General features: G+C 43.7%; 1 protein-coding gene across 22 annotated transcripts in view; it reads left to right on the top strand.

Annotated features, from left to right (window-relative positions):
• Positions 1-19,548, top strand: part of LOC123772912 (protein tramtrack, beta isoform) — a 171,887-nt gene that overhangs the window by 17,669 nt on the left and 134,670 nt on the right. For all 22 annotated transcript variants that reach the window (XR_011228181.1, XM_069323287.1, XM_069323290.1 and 19 more), the window contains one exon: positions 1,499-2,168. Coding sequence is in view for 21 of the 22 variants with exons in the window: in XM_069323287.1 (XP_069179388.1) it covers positions 1,499-2,168 (670 nt within the window). In the remaining variant the exon portion in view is untranslated. The remainder of the gene's footprint in view (positions 1-1,498; positions 2,169-19,548) is intronic.

Below are 19,548 nucleotides of genomic sequence, written 5' to 3'. Positions count from 1 at the left end.
CTGGGTTCGATCCCAGGCGCCGGCGAGAAACAATGGGCAGAGTTTCTTTCACCCTATGCCCCTGTTACCTAGCAGTAAAATAGGTACCTGGGTGTTAGTCAGCTGTCACGGGCTGCTTCCTGGGGGTGGAGGCCTGGTCGAGGACCGGGCCGCGGGGACACTAAAAGCCCCGAAATCATCTCAAGATAACCTCAAGATCTCAAGAAGGTTATTGAGGTAAAATAAACACAAAGGGATGAGGTAGCTCAAGCTATTCTCATCCCGTTCAGTACATCGTGGTAATACATACATAGACACACATGACAATAAACATATTACTGAACATTCTGAGAGATAAACATATACATTCCTCCTTTACACTAGTAGTATGGTATCAGACGTACACACAAATACTAATGACTGTGAAGTAGCCATAGACAGCAAGCCCATGCACTCTGTGCACCAGGCCTGGACACCTGGAATTCTATATTCTTCAAGAATTTAAAAAAAAAACCTCATCACAGGCCTTAAACATCTTTTGGAGATGGAGCCTAGATATTGGTGTTGTCGTTGATATGCTTAAAACAGTGGAGATCGCGCCACTTTACAAAGGAGGTAGTAAAGCTGATGTAAATTATTATTTACCAATAGTTCTAACACTGCACGTCATTAAAATCTTCGAAAGAGTGCTGAGGAGTAAGATCGCAAACACATGGAATTACCGTGTCTACATTACACAGGCTATTAGACCATTTCTAGAGGAGAGGAGAGCTTAAGAGGATATAATCACTACTTGCAAAATGTTGAGGGGGAATAGGCAAAGTGAAAAAGAACACCCTTTTAAAATTGAGGGAAATTAGAAGAAAAAGACATACATGGAGACAAATGAGCCAAATTAAGAACCTTACCTTGAGGTGCTTCCAGGGCTTAGCGTCCCCACGGCCCGGTCGTCGACCAGGCCTCCTAAAGAAGAAAGAAAGAAAGAAGACACATTTGAAACACTAGTAATAAACAAGTAGAATGTACTGAGAGGCGTCACAGCTTCATTCATTGGCATATCTGACAAATGGAACATAAAGAAATACATGAATATAAATACCCACATTAGGGGGTATTGGGTGGGCGGGGCCCATTGAACACCATACCACTATAAAAAACAACTGACCTCCACCAGAATTTACTCCTGGCTTCCTAAAGTAACTTGTGCTCATTGTATTAGCTTTGGGTCATTGTATGCTTTATTCTCATTGTAATAGTGTTCTATGTACTTACACCATTTCTCCAAGTCAAGAAATATCATAGCTAGGTTATATTGTAAAAATTATATTTTTATGAATTGTTGAATAATTTTCGGTAGGAGAGTGGCTCCATCACTTGAGTAAGTTGGATAGGATACCATTTATACATTTTTTTTTTATGGCAGGGCACATTTTATCCGCATCATTTTGGATGAAAGCTGCAATTGCACAGTACGTAATTTTCATTTTTAAAATGTAAAACTTCATTTTTCTCTCCTCAGTTTGGAAGCCTTAGCAGTAGTCCCGAGAAGGAGCCAGAAGAGAGCCTGGACAGAGGGGAGTGTCGTGGAGGGGGGCCTGGATCTCCTGCTTTAAGTCTTGCCTTCTCTGGGGTAGGCGGGTCGGTCCTGGCCTCCGTCAATCCTCTCGTTCCCCTGGAGCCACCAAGCCACAAGCCACCGCACCTTTTGCATTCACCACCGGCAAAGCGTCGCAAGCCTCTCCATTCACCACTCGGAGGGCCTCCTATACCCACACCACCAATTCAACGAGAGAATTCCATTTCACAAGCGCCGCCTGTTACCTCCACTGCCTCATTTGACGATGATAAATCTGGTAGAGTAATCAACTTGACTATGGGTGCCAACAACTCTGGCAGTGGAGGTTCGCCCTCTCCAAGGCTAATACCCAAGACTGAATTAAATTTATCCGAGGAGGACGGGCCAGGTAGAGGCAGCAGTGGTGGTGGGGGGGAGGGCAGTAGTGACCATGAGGTCGAGGAGCCGCACGAAGACGACTCCGTAGACCACGAATTGTCTAATACCACGGCTCCCGACCTGCATGGACTGCCACAACACCTCTCAGCAGCAGTACAAAACTTTGTGCCATACGCAGCAGCAGCAGCAGCAGCAGTAGGATCCTCGCAGCTGGAGACCTTCCCGGGGCCATCAGGTGAGTACAGGCATGTGCTGTTACCATCACCCAAGGTAATGCTAATATTGTACTAGTGGTTGAATTTGTGGAAGTAATTCAAAGACGGAAACCAGCTGTTTAATGTCAGTATTAACGTAAGCTCATGTTTACTCTTATTATTACCTCTGGTGATGGTGTTTATCGTTTTATTCATTTAACGAACAACGGTGCTAACACAGCATGCTTTCCTAAAGGAAACATATTAAAAATAAACTTGGATTCTGGCAGTCTGTAATTCGGGGATGGCATATTTGGTTGTTTTAAATTTGTGATTAGGGGAAAGTCGTGATAAGTAAAGGTTCTGTGCATCCATAAATTAAAACCACAATTAACTGCAAAACTCTGTGCCACATAACCCTTAAAGTTAAAAGTTTAACAAATGGGTGATCCTTTAGGCAGTAATGGCCGTGGGAGGCAGACTCCATACACAGTTTCAAATGTAGATTTGATAGAACCCAGGAGGCTCGGGCATCTGTACACCAGTTGAGAGGTGGGACCAAAGAGCCAAAGCTCAACCCCCACAAGCACAACTAGATGAGTACAGTACTTACAGTATTCAGTTATGCGGGTATAGACTTTTGTAACATTTAGACATGCGCAGATACATTTTTAAGTGAGAGGGAGAAGGGGCGGGGGAAAGAGAAGGGTGAATAGAAAGTGGGGGAGTAAAAGAATGAGGAGGGGGGAAAGAGGCGGGGGAAAATAAAGAGAGGAAAGGGGGGGATAGAGAGGAAGAAGTGAGAGAGGAGGAAGAGAGATGGGACAAGAGGGAAAGAGAGAGAGATGGGACAAGAGGGCAAAGAGAGAGAGAGATGGGACAAGAGGAGGAAGAGAGAGAGGAGATAAGAGGGAGGAAGAGAGAGATGGGATAAGAGGGGGAAGAGAGAGAGAGAGAGAGGAGATAAGAGGGAGGAAGAGAGAGATGGGATAAGAGGGGGAAGAGAGAGAGAGATTAGATGGGGAAGAGAGAGAGATTAGATGGGGAAGAGAGAGAGATTAGATGGGGAAGAGAGAGAGAGATTAGATGGGGAAGAGAGAGAGAGATGGGAGAAGAGATGGGATGAGGTAGAGAGAGAGAGAGAATGATCATGTAATGATAGTTACTCTATGATAGTTTCAAAGAAGATTCTCATGAAATAAATGAGTCTAGGAGCAGGCTTTAGATAGAGCTGAGGTAGGATAACAGCTCTTGCTTGTAGTTTCACTAGATACCTCACTCGACCGACCCAATGAACCCTTTTCTTAGTTTAAAATAGAGAGAGAGAAGGGGGGGGGAGAAGAAAGAGAGGGAGGTGGAAGATGAAGGGAGGATGGGGGGAGAGGGCGAGGGGCAGTATGTATGAGAGAGTGAGGGGGGGAAAGAGAGAGGGGAAAGAGGGAGGGGGGGGGTAAGAGAGAGAGGAAAGAGGGAGGGGGGGGGGGGTACGAGAGAGAGGGTGAGTGTGCGTGTCGGTGAGTTTCAACACACTTCCCCTACACATACAGGACATAACTAGCCAACCTCTTGTAACGTTCAAAAGAGAACTCGATAAGCATCTTCAAAGGATACTGAAAGCAACCAGCTGTAACTCAACAGCCTGGTAGATCAGACCAACAACCAGGAGGCCTGGTCAGAGACTGGGCCATGGGGACATTGATCCCAGTAACCTTCAGTTGGTAGTCAACAGGAGTGTGTTGAAAAATCTTGGGCCTTTAAATGTTGATAGTTCTCATAACATCATTATAGGTGCGTAATGGCTGACCAGACAGCGCTCTGGATTCATAGTCCTGAGGTTCTGGGCTCGATCCCCAGTGGAAGTTGGAACAAATGGGCAGAGTTTCATTCACCTTGATGCACCTGTTCACCTAGCAGTAAATATATACCTGGGAGATACAGCTGCTATAGGCTGCTTCCTGGGAGTTAGCCACTAAGCCCTCAAATCATCTCAAGATAATGTCAAGATAGTTACAGGATGAGAGCTATGCTCGTGGTGTCCTGTCTTCCCGGTACTTATCTTGAGGTTATCTTGAGATGATTTCGGGGCTTTTTAGTGTCCCCGCGGCCCGGTCCTCGACCAGGCCTCCACCCCCAGGAAGCAGCCCGTGACAGCTGACTAACACCCAGGTACCTATTTACTGCTAGGTAACAGGGGCATTCAGGGTGAAAGAAACTTTGCCCATTTGTTTCTGCCTCGTGCGGGAATCGAACCCGCGCCACAGAATTACGAGTCCTGCGCGCTATCCACCAGGCTACGAGGCCCCTATACTCTTTGTTGTATAACACTTTGAAACTGCCGACGGTTTTGTGCAACTGAGCTGAGCATTTCCCTTCAATTGATATTCCAGACATCCTTGTGTACAGAGATCTTGGCAGTTATATGGAAAACGGCAAACTTAAATAAAGCAAACTATATAAAAATCATAGCCTAGAATACTCTAAATTATTGACCTGTATAATTAACAAGTGTGTTAGTCAAAACGCTAGAAAAAAAATAGTTTAAACCAAATAGGAAGAACATCTGTTAAGTACAGTAATGACATAATATCAAACATTCAGTATGGTTTTCGAACAGGAAGATCCTGTGTAACAAATCTACTTAGTTTTTATGATTGCAACAAAGATTCTACAGGAAAGAGATGGTTGGGTTGACTATCTATCTGGACCTAAAAAAAAGTATTTTGAGGTTGTTTTGGAAACGAACATGCTGGAGGGGTGACAGGGAGACTGAGACAAACATGGATGAAAATTGTTCGAAGTGACAGACAGATGAGGGGCGGTAATGAGAAGCAGTGTGTCTGACTGGAGGAGTATTACCAAAAGAGTACCACTATGCAGGCGATGAGTCACAATAACGTGGCTGAAGTATGTTGACCAGACCACACACTAGAAGTTGAAGGGACGACGACGTTTCGGTCCGTCCTGGACCATTCTCAAGTCGATGGAGGAAACGTCGTCGTCCCTTCAACTTCTAGTGTGTGGTCTGGTCAACAGAGTACCACTAGTTCAGTTCATGCACCAGTGATGATTGTTATTTACATAAGTGATCTACCAGAAGGAATACAGAATTACATGAACATGTTTGCGGATGATGCTAAGATACTGGGGAAGAGAGGAGAAGCAGACGATTGTCATGCCCTTCAAATGGATCTAGAAAAAATAAGTGCTTGGAGCAAGTGTCATGTGTCCATGGTCATTTGACAATGTGTCAAATGTAATTCATTGTGAATAAATGTCATGCTATCGAATGTGGAATAGGAGAAAATAGACCACACAACCTATAAATTATGTGGAAAGGAACTAAAGAACTCTAATAAAGAGATCTACAGGTGGTTTACGGTAGTAAACGGTCACCAGAGGGACACATCAAGAATACTGTGAGGAGCGTATGTGTCGCTTTCCAACTTCAGACTAGCTTTAACTTATATATATGGTGAACTACTGAAGAAACTGTTCATGTTCAGCCTCCGGAACTGAAAAACAAGAGTTACAAGGAGAGGCTTGAGGCGTTAAATATGCCAAAGCTAGGAAATGGAAGGAAGAGGTGATATGGTCACCGCATACAAAATAATAACAGCAATTGACCAAATTGACAAAGGAATTCCTGAAACCAGCAACATCAACAACAGAAGGACACAGATTCAAGCTAAGGAAACAGTACCAAAAAGATATTAGAAAGTTTTATTTTGCAAAGAGAGTGGTAGATGGAACAAGTTATGTTAGGTGGTCAATTAGGAAAGAAAACACCCCAGACCTTTTTACAAGCAACAAAGAACTGGTTAGGGACATAATGATTACAAATACTTGTTACTCGGATAACAACCTAATCAAAGTTGAGACAAGCATGGGGAATTAGACTTGTGCAGGCAGTCTCAAATCCAAGAGGAAGAGAATTCATCAAATTCAATTTTAATAACAGACTGCTTAAGAATGACCTCACAGAAATATGCTGGGAAGACCAACAAGATAATGCAAACTTAAATCAGTGCTTTGAGAAAACAACCACATAACCACTAGAAATATATAGAAGGAAAAAAAAAAAGAGATAATTTTTTTTAACTAGAACAAGAATTGCATTCCTTCAATAAGAAAAAAAAAAAAATTAGCAGAACTTCTCAAGCGCTCCCTACTAGTGGTGAAAACTCACTTAGCCGGTCGCTTTACTCACTCACTCACTCACTCACTCACTCACTCACTCACTCAGCTCACTCACTCAGCTCACTTTAGGAGCCAGGCGGCCGAGCGGACAGCACGCTGGACTTGTGGTCCTGGGTTCGATCCCAGGCGCCGGCGAGAAACAATTGGGCAGAGTTTCTTTCACCCTATGCCCCTGTTACCTAGCAGTAAAATAGGTACCTGGGTGTTAGTCAGCTGTCATGGGCTGCTTCCTGGGGGTGGAGGCCTGGTCGAGGACCGGGCCGCGGGGACGCTAAAAAGCCCCGAAATCATCTCAAGATAACCTCAAGATAGCCCAGCAAGACGTGTGGCCTTACGGCTGGGAGGACAACGCTCAGGGGTTGTGGTCCTAAGGGCCTGGATTCACTTCCTGGCCGAGGCATAAACAAATGGGCAGGTTTGATGATCCAGACAACTTCTTTAAGAATGACATTCAAGCTGCAGATAATATAATGGATATTAATATGAACTCGGAAGACTTTGAAAGAGAAATTGACAATATGCCCATGCACTCGGTTCCTGGTCCTGACTCGTGGAATTCAATATTCATAAAGAAATGTAAAGTTCCAGTAGTGCGAGGGCTCACTGTAATATGGAGAAAGAGCCTGGATACAGCGGAGATACCAGCTGCGCTTAAATCTGTAGATATAGCTCCTCTGCACAAGGGAGGGTAGTAGCAAAAAATTATAGACCAGTAGCATTAACATCTCACACAATAAAAGTTTTTGAAAGAGTGATTTGAATCAAATTTCTCAATTGCTAGATCACTGTCTACATAAACGATCTACCAGATGGAATACAGAATTATATGAACATGTTTGCTGATGATGCCAAGATAATACTGAAGATAAGACACTTAAATGATTGTCGTGCCCTTCAAGAAGACCTGGATGAAATAAGTGTGTGGAGCACCACTTGGCAAATGGAATTTTATGTGAATAAATGCCATGTTATGGAATGTGGAATAGGAGAACATAAACCCCACACAATCTATAAATTACGTGAGAAATCTTTAAAGAATTCTGATAAAGAAAGATCCAAGAGTTGTTCTAGATGGAAAACTATCTCCTGAGGACCACATAAAGAACATCGTGCGAGGAGCCTATGCTACACTTTCTAACTTCAGAATTGTTTTTAAATACTGTACGTGGGTGGCGAAATACTAAAGAAATTGTTCACGAAAACCACAAAGCTAGAATATGCAGTGGTTGTATGGTGGCCAAGAAGCATATTAACAAACTGGAGAAGGTGCAATGATATGCAACTAAATGGCTCCAAGAACTGAAGAACAAGAGCTACAAGGAGAGGGTTAGAGGCATTAAATATGCCAAAACTAGAAGATAGCAGAAAAAGAGGTGATATGATCACTATGTACAAAATGGTTATGGGAATCGATAAAATTGATAGGGGAAGAATTCCTGAAACCAAGAACTTCAAGAACAAGGTCATAGATTTAATCTAACAAAACAAAGCTGACGAAGAAGTATAAGAAAATTATCTTTCGCAAACATAGTGTACACAGTTGGAACAAGCTAGGCGAGGTGGTGGTGGAGACCAAAACCGTCGGTAATTTCAAAGCGTTACATGACAGTGCTGAGAAGACGGGACACCACGAGCAAAACTCATCCTGTAATTACACTTGGGTAATTACTACGATATGGCCTTAGATGCCATGGAAAACGAGCAAAATGCAGATGTAATATACAGTGGTACCTCAGTTTTAAAATTTAATCCATTCCCAGAGATGGTACTAAAACAGGAAATACGAAAATGAAATGAATTTTCCCATAAGAAATAATGTAAATTGAATTATTCTGTTCTATACCCCCAAATATATTAACTAAAATACATTTTATACAGAATAATACTCTTGGGTACCTTACCTTTATTGAGGACTCTTGTTGGTATATCTTCTTGAGGTTATCTTGAGATGATTTCGAGGCTTTTTTAGTGTCCCCGCGGCCCGGTCCTCGACCAGGCCTCCACCCCCAGGAAGCAGCCCGTGACAGCTGACTAACTCCCAGATACCTATTTACTGCTAGGTAACAGAGGCATTCAGGGTGAAAGAAACTTTGCCCATTTGTTTCTGCCTCGTGCGGGAATCGAACCCGCGCCACAATTACGAGTCCTGCGCGCTATCCACCAGGCTACGAGGCCCCCATATTTTATGGGGGCCCCATATATGGCCCCCCATATATGGAAGACTGTGAGGAAGGGGGGAGGAGGAGAGGTGTTAGTGTTTGAGAGGGAAGTCCCCTTCCATTATAACAGCAATGATGACATTTCTGGGGTACTCTCTCATACGTTTTCAGGCATACCACTAGGACCTGGTTGTGGCTCTAATAAGACAAGACACTGCTTGCTTGTCTTATTAAGAATCTGTCTATAGATACTTGTTTTTCCTCTACATTTTAATACTTGTCTGTAGTGAGACATCACATTGTCTCACAATGAACAATGTTTTGTTTTCCTCTGTTGTCATCTTCACAACTATTTTCTTAGGTTGAGCATTACCACTGACTTTCTTGGAACCCATGGCATGATATATAATAAGAACCTTTATGTTCTGAAACAATAAAAAACACACAGAATTCAAGCACGATCATCACTAGGCAGAAGATGCTGGTAAACTAAAGGTCCACGCGCTCGGTGGACCTCGTATGTTTATAAACAAACTCCAAAGACCGAGGCAAACAACGAGTATCAAATCCAATTTTTCGAAGAAATTGAGCTCGAGAACCGAAAAAATATGAAAACAGGCATACGAAAACTGAGGTTTTCTGTACACAGACTTTGCAAAAGCTTTTGACTAGCGTGAAAATTGTTTTATCTTGCACTATATGCGCTCAAAAGAAATTATTGGCAAGGGAAGGTGGTGTATCTTAAACTTCCTAATGAATAGAATGCAGAGTGTAATAGTCATGTGAAGAATGCAAACACAGTAAAAGTCAGATCATCGTCGGTGAAAAGCTTAGTTCCCAAGGTACCGTACTTTATTACTGTACTTTCTCTCAACCCCATATCAGACATAGACACGGATACAAACTATAATACTGTACAGTATTATCATTTGCAGATGATACTAGGATTTTCATTCGAGTAGACATAGAGGACACGGCAAACCTCCAGTCGGATGTAAATCAGGTCTTTCAATGGGCCACAGATAGTGATATGATGATTAATAATGAAAATAAATTCAAGGTCATTGTGCTCTGGAAAAAAACAAAATACTGTATAAAAATGGAACTCATAGAAAATGGAATCAAATCACACTATAGAATGAAAAAGCAATGTAAAGAATCTAGGAGTAATCACATTGGAAGACGTTACCTTTTCAAGAACACAATAAAGTAGCTGTCATGACTGCAAGAAAAATGACAGGTTAGATAACAAGGACCTTCCAAACAAGGGATGCCATACTAACGATACTTTTCAAAACACTAGTGCTCTCTAGTGTGGAATATTGTTTCACACTAACAGCCTCATTCAGAGCCAGAGGAATTGCTGACCGAGTGTGTGTGTGTGTGTGCAGATCCTTTATCGCTAGAATCTACTCTTATGAACACTTTCCCACCCTGAAGACATTCTCGGCGTCATACATAAATTTTTGCTTAGTTTTATTAAGTATAAACCTTGTAAGTGAACGAGTTTGACATTTGGTTGTATACACACCAGCAATGCTCGGCCTACCTTCCGGTGCGATGTGGGCCGCCCGCTTGGACAGCGATAGTGTTAAATTACATCTAAGTTATTGGGACCGGTTAAAAGTTCTTAATCTGTATTCTAAAATTAAATAAGTGGAGACTAAAATTAAAATGAAATAAAATAACGTTAGGCTGCGAGCAGACGCATCCTTTATCCTGGTTGACCAGTCCTGCAATGAGGAGGCCTGGTCGACAATCAGGTCGCGGGGACGCTAAGCCCCAAAATCATCTTAAGGTAACCTCGAGGTAACCTACAGCTGCAGATACCAGACTTTGTTGCACTCGGAGACAAGTATGAAGATGGTATTTTAAATGGTCATATTCTCAAGGGACTACTCAATTTAGAGACGGGACAGAAAAATTAGGAAAGGCTGTGGCGTTGCTGTGCTGGTGAAAGCACACCTAAAGGTAAACAAAATAATGATTGCCAATTCACGAGAAGTTGACATAATAACACTGGAGATCAGCAATCAAGATGATAAACTAATAATCATAAATGCATATAGTTCACTGCCATGCAACACAACACATGGACAAAGGAGGAGCTGGATAATAAATAAGAGGGGTTTTATAACAATGAGAGATTACAGCGAGAGCGGATAAAGATAGATCATGACTGTTGGTAGTTGGCGACAACAACTAAGTCCATAGATTGGGAGGCTTACGAAGCTAAAACATAGGACCTTTGGACCTGTATATTCGTAAACCTCATCCTGGAAACATTCATGTATCAACACATTACCCGCCAAACACACACCGAAACTACGACGTTGGTACAACATTCGAACAAGTTTTAACACCACCTAACCAGTTATAATAACCAATATAGCAAGTTGTAATAATGTTCTAATACATCATAAACACGTTAAGCCAAGATGTAACAACTTTATTACAAGTTGTAACAAGCGGAAAATAGAGACAGTTTCAGTTTGTGTTTCCAGAGTAAATATTCTACGAGGATGAGGGAAGGGGCTGGATTTGATATTTACAAGGTAAGAAGAGATATTTGACATTCAGTACCTTCCTTTCTTCCTTCCTTGGATAAAAGTGACTATGTCTTTTTTGGGAGCAAAGTATGCAATGCGCTGGAAGAAAATGAGGAAGTTGAAGTAGTGGAAAAACCTGATTTCAAGAGAGGACATTATGGGAAACTTAAAAATTTCTTTAAGGAATTTGATGCAAAGACTTGCTGTTAAGCAAGGAAGTAAATGAGATATATGTCAAGTTTTGTGAAATATATGATAAAGGCACCAAAAAATTTATACCCAAGCAGAGATGCAGAGCTAGGAACCAGGATTGGTTCAACAGAAATTGCGAGAGGGCCAGAGATCAAAAGACACAAAAATTGGAATCAATATAGGAAGAGGCTAAACCTTTAAACATACTAGCGATACAAAGTTGCAAGGAACAATTACACAGCAGTGAGGAGAGACAGAAGTTACAAGGAGAAGTTAGAGGTATTAAATATGCCAAAACTAGAAGACAGAAGAAAAAGATGCTCTACGATGTTTACTACGTACAAAATAGTAACAATTCGATAAAAATGATAGGGAAGAATTCCTGAGACCTGGAACTTCAAGAACAAGAGGTCATAGATTTAAACTAACTAAACAAAGCTGCTGAAGAAATATAAGAAAATTCACTTTACAAACAGAGTGGTAGACTGTTAGAACAAGTTAGGCGAGATGGTGGTGGAGGCCAAAACAATCAGTACAGTGTAATTTTAAAGCGTTATATGACAGAGTGCTGGGAAGACGAAACTGCATGAGCTTAGGTTTTTTTCCTGTAACTACACTTTGGTAATTACTTCAGCCCAATCGGGTTTTAGGTTTTACGCATTACCCCATGCTCTCTGGGTGTGGGCCAGAGTGCATGGGGGCAATTCAATTTCATTGTATATTTGAAGAGAAGCGTTGGAGGTAGAACTACTTGTCCACACACACAAGAGTGCCTGGTTATCTTGAGGTTATCTTGAGATGATTTCGGGGCTTTTTTTTTTAGTGTCCCCGCGGCCCGGTCCTCGACCAGGCCTCCACCCCCAGGAAGCAGCCCGTGACAGCTGACTAACACCCAGGTACCTATTTTACTGCTAGGTAACAGGGGCATAGGGTGAAAGAAACTCTGCCCATTGTTTCTCGCCAGCGCCTGGGATCGAACCCAGGACCACAGGATCACAAATCCAGCGTGCTGTCCGCTCGGCCGACCGGCTCCCCCCCTGGGGGGGGGGTGTGCCTGGGGGTGTGTGCCTGGGGACAATGTGTGACACTATACCCTTGATTAGGCTTCAGTGGAAGTTTCAGGACCCCTAGAAGATTCAGTTGAATCCCAGTTTGTATTGTTTTTTTACCATGTCACTGTAGTGGTCTAGGGCATGGGTTTAGGAGTACCAATTGTGCAGATTTGAATCATCTATATGGCTCCTACTAATTTTATCATTGATACACACTGCATTCTGTTCATTAGGAAGTTGAAGATCCATCTCCCTACTTTGCCAGTACAGTAATTCCTTTTACACGCATTTTGTGTGCAATAACACCATGATCACATTTGTCAAAAGCTTTTGCAAAGTCTGTATATTTACATCTGCATTTTACTTGTCTTCCATGACACTTAAAGCCATGTCATATGATCTAGCAATTGTGAGAGGCAGGAATGCCCTGTTCTGAACCTTTGTTGTCCAGGGTTATGTAGATGTTGTGATTCCATCACAAATAACAAATATCTTCTTCAGTGTCCCTGTGGCCCGGCCTTCGACCAGGCCTCCTTTTTGTTACACACACCCCCCAGGAAGCAGCCCGTAACAGCTGTCTAACTCCTAGGTACCTATTTACTGCTAGGTAACAGAGGCATCAGGGTGCCCATTTGTTTCCGCCTCCACCTAAAAAGAAATGTTTAGGTTCCAGGGATCGAACCTGGAACCCAGGCGCTGGCGAGAAACTGGGCAGTGTTTCTTTCACCCTATGCCCCTGTTACCTAGCAGTAAAATAGGTACCTGGGTGTTAGTCAGCTCTCACGGGCTGCTTACTGGGGGTGGAGGCCTGGTCGAGGACCGGGCCGAGGGGACACTAAAAAGCCCCGAAATCATCTCAAGATAACCTCAAGATATGGTACTCTTGTTTGTATCTAGTCATTTGGTCATTCAGTCATTTTCCTTCATATATGGCTGTGTAGGAGATTTGCTTGTTCCTTTGCTTTGGAAGCAATGTTATTGTCATTTTCATAATTTCCTTCTGCGTAATTCCAAATATTCTTGTATTTACATTTTCATTCATAGTCCTGGTGCATCTAGGGGAGCCTGACAGCTAAGTGGACAGCGCTCGGGATTCGTAGTCCTAAGGTTCCAAGTTCGATCCCTGGCGGAAGAGGAAACAAATGGGCAGTGTCTTTTGTTCTGATGCCTCTGTTCACCTAGCAGTAAATGGGTACCTGGGAGTTAGACAGCTGCTACGGGCTGCATCCTGGGGATGTGTAACAAAAAGGAGACCTGGTTGAGGACAGGGCCACGGGGACGCTAAGCCCTGAAATCATCTTGAGACAGATCTATTCAGGTTTTCTTCTGTCCTTTGCTCTCTCTATCCTCCACTCCCTTCTGCTCCTCACTTTTGCTTCTTGGTACTGTCTATTGAACCATGGGGTTATTTTATTCTTTCCTACTTTTTTCTCTTATTGTTGATAAGAATTTCTCTGCTGCATTGCACTACTACTTCGCAATACGTGCAGTTTGCATGAAGGTATATCCTCCCGATGACTGCACGAGTGGGAATGTAGAAAGATGCGTATATGACAATGCACAACAACACATCAAATGGTCACTATGTGCCCGAGTCAAGAAGATAACGATGCTGTCAAGGTGGGCAAGGATAAAGGCAAAATAAACCAGAGGAAATGGACGCAGGATGGGAATAATGTGAACAGAAGGGGAACTGAAAGCGTCGCCGCAGTAAAGAAAGCGAGGGATGTAGGCAAGAGACGAGGGGCAGGGGGCGAAGGATGTAAAGGAAGCAAGTGCAAAGCAGAAAGGAGAAAGGAAGGGTGGGTGCGAGCAGAGGAAGGTACAAGGAGCGAATGTGTAGAAGGGTAGAGGAAGTCAAGACGGGACAGGCGAGGTTAGGACAGGGCAAGGAACGTAGATGGCATCCGGAGCCTCACGACTGGGACGCTAACGCAATAGACTCTGTAGAAACGCCAACAGGACAACTGGAGGAAGACCTAGGAAGAGTGCGAAGACAAGTTGTCGGAGAACGCGAAGTAGGAGGCCCATCAGGCAAGGTAGCAGGGCGCTTGGAAATCAGGACGACGCAGGATTGCTTCCACTTAGTACCGGGGGCAGAGATGTGTGGCAAGGCAGCCTGGGGAGACATACAGGGAAGGCTCGCCAAAGAGTTTCGAAGGGTGTTGTCCAGCATCGATTTAAACACACTGGAGATAGCAGAGGCAACTGCGGGAGGATGGATGTCAATCACAGAAGAAGCGGAGCAGAGGAGCGACGGGTCAGCCTCAGGAACGGGAAGGACAGATTGCGGAAAGAATTTGACGAGGCGGACCAGCACCGTCTCTAGTGCATCCACAACATGAGAGCGACAATAGCGTCAACAAGATCGGGATCTCGGTTGAATGGCGGGCGGGAGAAGAAGCAGCCTCAGGGGCGAGAGGAACTTCAGGGACAAAAGGTCAGGCACAGGCAAAGGCGGCGGCAGAGGTGGAAGCGGCGGGTGACTAGGAACTGGGGCAGGCTGAGGCAAAGCACGACTGGAGGGCAGAGTGACGACAAAGAGCCTTAGTGAGTGCCGCAACATAGGAAGAACACTGCTTGAAAGTGATGGCATGATCACCACTACAGTTGTGGCAACAGAGCTTGTTGGACTCAGTCACGAGTGGAATGGGAACCAGAGCATTTGCCACAATGGACATCATTGGTACAGCGAAGGGAGGTATGGTGGAAACTCTTACAACAAAAGCACTGAGTAGGACGGGGGACATATACCTCCAATTTATGGAGGAAGCCATTAATCCAAACCCGATCAGGGGGGAGGGAGTCAAGAAAAGTAAGGAGGGCAGTGCCGGTATCACACAGGTCGCCATCAATCCGACGCATAAATTTCCTAACACCGAAGACCGGAATGTCAGCATCCTGCAATTGCACCTTGATGTCGTCCGTCAACAACATGCCGGACCACATATTGTACCAAACGGTCACCCAGAGGCGTATAACAACAGACCTTGTAACCACAGAGATCAGTAATGTCCGAAAGCACCAAGTCCCCAGAGGAAGCGTGGTCCACCTGCAATCAAGTTCCTGCATTTATTCAGCCTGAAAACGTGCACCTTGATCTTAAAGAACTCGGGAATGGCTTGATAGAAAAGACTTCTAGCCCTAGCACCGATTAGCGGGCGTATCGGCATCAAAGGTGATGATGAACGTACGTAGGCCAAGAGAACTCGACCAACCGGGAGGGAGTGGAGGGCGTGGAAACAGAGGTTGAGGGGGGTCACAGGGCACCGCAGGATGCAGGCGACATTCCGCCGCCAATCTATTAGCCTTACTATTATGTTTCCTGTCAGGAGAAACACCCTCGGGATCCCCCTCCAAGACCAGGCGAACATCTTGACCGGAGTGCGTGCCAAGGGACAACAGGTGCTGAAAACCCTCAAAGGGATCGGAAATGTCCACGGGAGAAACGCTGCGCGAACCACCATCTGTCACCATGGTCGGCTGCTGGCAAGTCCCCCACCTGGAGACACTTGTCACTTTGCACCTCAGTTTGATTTGATCCAGCATTTCCTGGAGAAGACCCTTTCAAGTTCCTCCTCCCATTCCACACTTCGCAGAAGTAATTTCATGTAATCCTGTTTTTTTTTTTTTAAGTCAACTCTCCTTTCCCTGTCTCCTTGTCGTATGGGCACTTTTAAGTATGATCATATAGTAAAATATAAGGACACAGTAGTCTCTTGCTCCAAGTTCTCGATGTCTTCCTTATTCTGGGTGAAGATCAGGTTCAGTAAGCTCGGTGTACAGGATATGATGTTTAGTAGTATATCCTTGCCCCCTTTCTTGTGTCAATGTCATCCTTTATAAACTGTGTTAAGAAGTTTCTTTCTAAAACTTCCACTAGTTTTGCTTCCCATGTTTTCTGGGTTTCCAGTCAATCTCCGTGATTTAGGTCCTTAATAACTAAACATTTAGCTCTCATTCTGTAATTACCTAAGTATAGTTACAGGATGAGAGTTATGCTTATGGTGTCCCATCTTCCCAGCACATTGTCATATAACACTTTGAAATTACTGACCGTTTTGGCCTCCACCACCTTCTCACCTAACTTGTTCAAACCGTCTACCACTTTGTTTTTTTCGGCATCTTTGTGTGCCGAATTTCTGTGTACCTCTCACTGGATTTCCACGTGAGAGGTACACAGCATTATAGACGGGAAGACCAATATGATAAAAATTTAGTTAGAAGCAGGCAGAAACAGAGTAGAGCATATAAGAAAGAGGAACAGGCAGACAGAAACGCTGCAGTACAGAGGGGGAGGGAGAAATGCACGAGACTGGAATACAAGTTATCATCAAGCACAAGGTACTACAACACACAACACCCGTACTACTACCAAACTGGACGAACCATTGCCAAAACGGTACACCCTGGATCATGATGGAGAGGGAGAACTCTCTTCACCCCATACCTTACCCCAGGAAAGGTATGAGGTAAAGGGGGAGGGAGGGCTGGCTGGGTAGTGGATATTTGAACAAGGACAGGGAGGGCTCAGGATGAGGATAGTTTCTATGGGGAGGAAGTTGAGTGTGTTCGCACTTCTTCCTGGGGGTTGCTGACCTGCTTCCCCACTTCACTATGAGATTATTGAGCACCGAGGTTCCCTAGTTCTCTTCTCTCCCTGCTCCTCTTCCTTGTACCAGCTGCCATGATTCTCTTGTCTCTTTTCATGATACTCTGAAGCCATACCTTTTTGTATCCCCTTACATTTAGCTTTATTCTTTTCCTTTGCTAGAATTTTTCTTTTGTGGTGCATGTGCATTGTTCTTCCCCCCTTCATCTGTCACTGTCAGGATCTGTCACTGCCGTCTTTAGCTTTCCACTGCTTTACTTTGGCCTTGTTGTTCCTAAATGCCTTCTACCTTTCCAGCTTAGTGCACTTTGCTGCTTCCTGTGAAGTGGATTCTTTCATAGCTACTTCCTTCACTCCGTACATGGCTTCTGGACTCGTTCTTAACATTTCTGTAAATATGGCATGTGCTGTAGAAGTCTTCTATTAATACACCGTATTTGCCGGCATAAAAGACGCACCCATGCATAGGACGCACCCCTATTTTACAGGGATATTTTGTGGAAAATTACTATTTTAGTGTTTCATCATATATTGAAAGATATTTTAAAGTGGATTTAGTACCCCAACTCTTACCTCCTTAAAGATCAGCTGTATAGTTTTATATTTTGAGCAAGAGAATTTCTGTACATGATGTGAAACTTGTATTTCTGGGTGTGATGTTTTGTGTTACCACATCAGGCCACCAGGGTGGTGCAGCCGGTGGTAGTGAACCATCACAAATGCTCTGGTTGTGTTGTCATTCACTCATTGCAAATGGCTGACAGGTGGATGAAAGTTGAAAATTCCTTTAAAATTTCTAGAAACATTTTTCATTTAGATAATGAATGTGTCTTAAAGGTAACAGCCATTAAATAATGTATGACAGATATTAGGTCCCAGTAGTACAGTAAGGTATCGTTCTCGACGTTCAATCAAGAATTCCGGGATCGAATCCTGGGCGGGACAGAAAGGGTTGGGCACATTTCCTTTCACCTAATGCCTCAGTTCACCTAGCAGTGAGTAGGTACTCGGGAGTTAGTCGGCTTATTGTGGGGTTACATCCAGGGCAGGGTCAGAAATTTGGCCATGGGGGGGGGGGGCTCAAAAAAGCCAAACGTGTATGAATACACTTCGGCTTCCTGTCCCCTGACACAATGAATTATTATTGTTATAAAATTATAGGTGGGTTATGTATACTGAGTAAGGTGGTGAGATGTGAGCTTCCTTCATAACTGCCGATGTATCGTAAGCAATTTTTCGTTAGTTTGTGACAACAGACTGTGATAACTGCTTGTTTTCAATATTTTATTATTAGTAACACAATGTACTGTAATAATTTGGCTTGTTTTCAATATTTTATTAGCAACGATTTTTGTGCCTAGCGAACTTACCCAATATGCTCATCCGGCTCCCTAGCCTATGGTGCTCGGTCTCACATCCGTAATATGGACGCATTTGATGCAGAGCAATTTGTTTATGCACTTGAAAATAAAAAAAAAGTGTCATACGCCAGCAAATATCATATTTTCAGCTTCTAGAGGGATGGTTGTTGTCTGGCAGAGTCTGAGTACAGTTCTCGTTGGTTTTTTTTTATCTCTGCTGCTCTAAGCTCACCTTGTAGGCTGCTTATTGTTTCCCTCATGTCTTCCAGCTCCTATCTGATTTCCTTCCATACTTGGGTCACCCTGCCCCTCCCCAACATCTTCCTGCCGTCTCCTTAATTGGGTCACCCTACCCTTCCCCTACACCAGTGTTTTGACCATTGTTTGTTCCCTTTCCTACTAAGTTGGGTTAGAGAGACTGCGAGGAAGGGGGGGGGGATTGAGAGCATGTGAGAGAAAGAGGGAGTGAGTTGAGAGCGTGTGAGAGAAAGAGGGAGCAACTTGAGTGTGTGAGAGATAGAGGGAGCGAGTTACCTAAGTGGAGTTACAGGATGAGAGCTACGCTTGTGGAATCCCATCTTCCCAGCACTAGTCTTCATTTTTTCCAATAAGGGTTCTTTAATCCATTGGTTATCCATTTGTGGTCATTCTTATTCAACCAGATCAATTTATAAAGGAATGGTGTCCAACCAGTTGTGGACAGTCGGGGATTGAACGCCGACTTGCTTGAAGCAAGATCGTTGCTCTATTGTCCAGCCCAAGTGGTTGGAGTAACAACTCCAACCACTTGGAGTTGGTTCACAACACAGCTCACAACTCGCTCACGAGTTGTGAGCGTGAGAGAGAAAAAAGGAAGTGAGTTGAGTGTAATTACCTAAGTGTAGTTACAAGATGAGAGCTATGCTCTTGGTGTCCTGTCTTCCCAGAACTGTTATATAATACTTTGAAACTACTGACAGTTTTAGCCTACACCACCACCTCACCTAACTTGTTCCAATCGTCTACCACTCTGTTTGCAAATGAAAACATTCTAATATTTTTGGACACCTTTGTTTCCTTAGCTTGAATCCGTGTCCTCTTGTTCACGAGGTTGCTGGTTTCAGGAATTCCACTTTGTCAATTTGGTAGATTCCTGTTATTATTTTGTAAGTGGTGATCATATCCCCTCTTTTTCTTTATCTTCTAGTTTTGGCATATTTAACGCCTCTAGCCTCTCCTGGTAACTCCTGTTTTTTAGTTGCAGAAGCGATTTTGTAGCATGCTTTAGCGCCTTTTCCAGTTTATTGATGTTGTTTGTTG

This window comes from Procambarus clarkii, chromosome 12, assembly GCF_040958095.1.
Source record: "Procambarus clarkii isolate CNS0578487 chromosome 12, FALCON_Pclarkii_2.0, whole genome shotgun sequence".
In the NCBI taxonomy this organism is placed as follows: Eukaryota; Metazoa; Arthropoda; class Malacostraca; order Decapoda; family Cambaridae; genus Procambarus; species Procambarus clarkii.
Note: the sequence above shows the minus strand (reverse complement) of the source record. Positions and strands in the feature narration are given on the sequence as shown.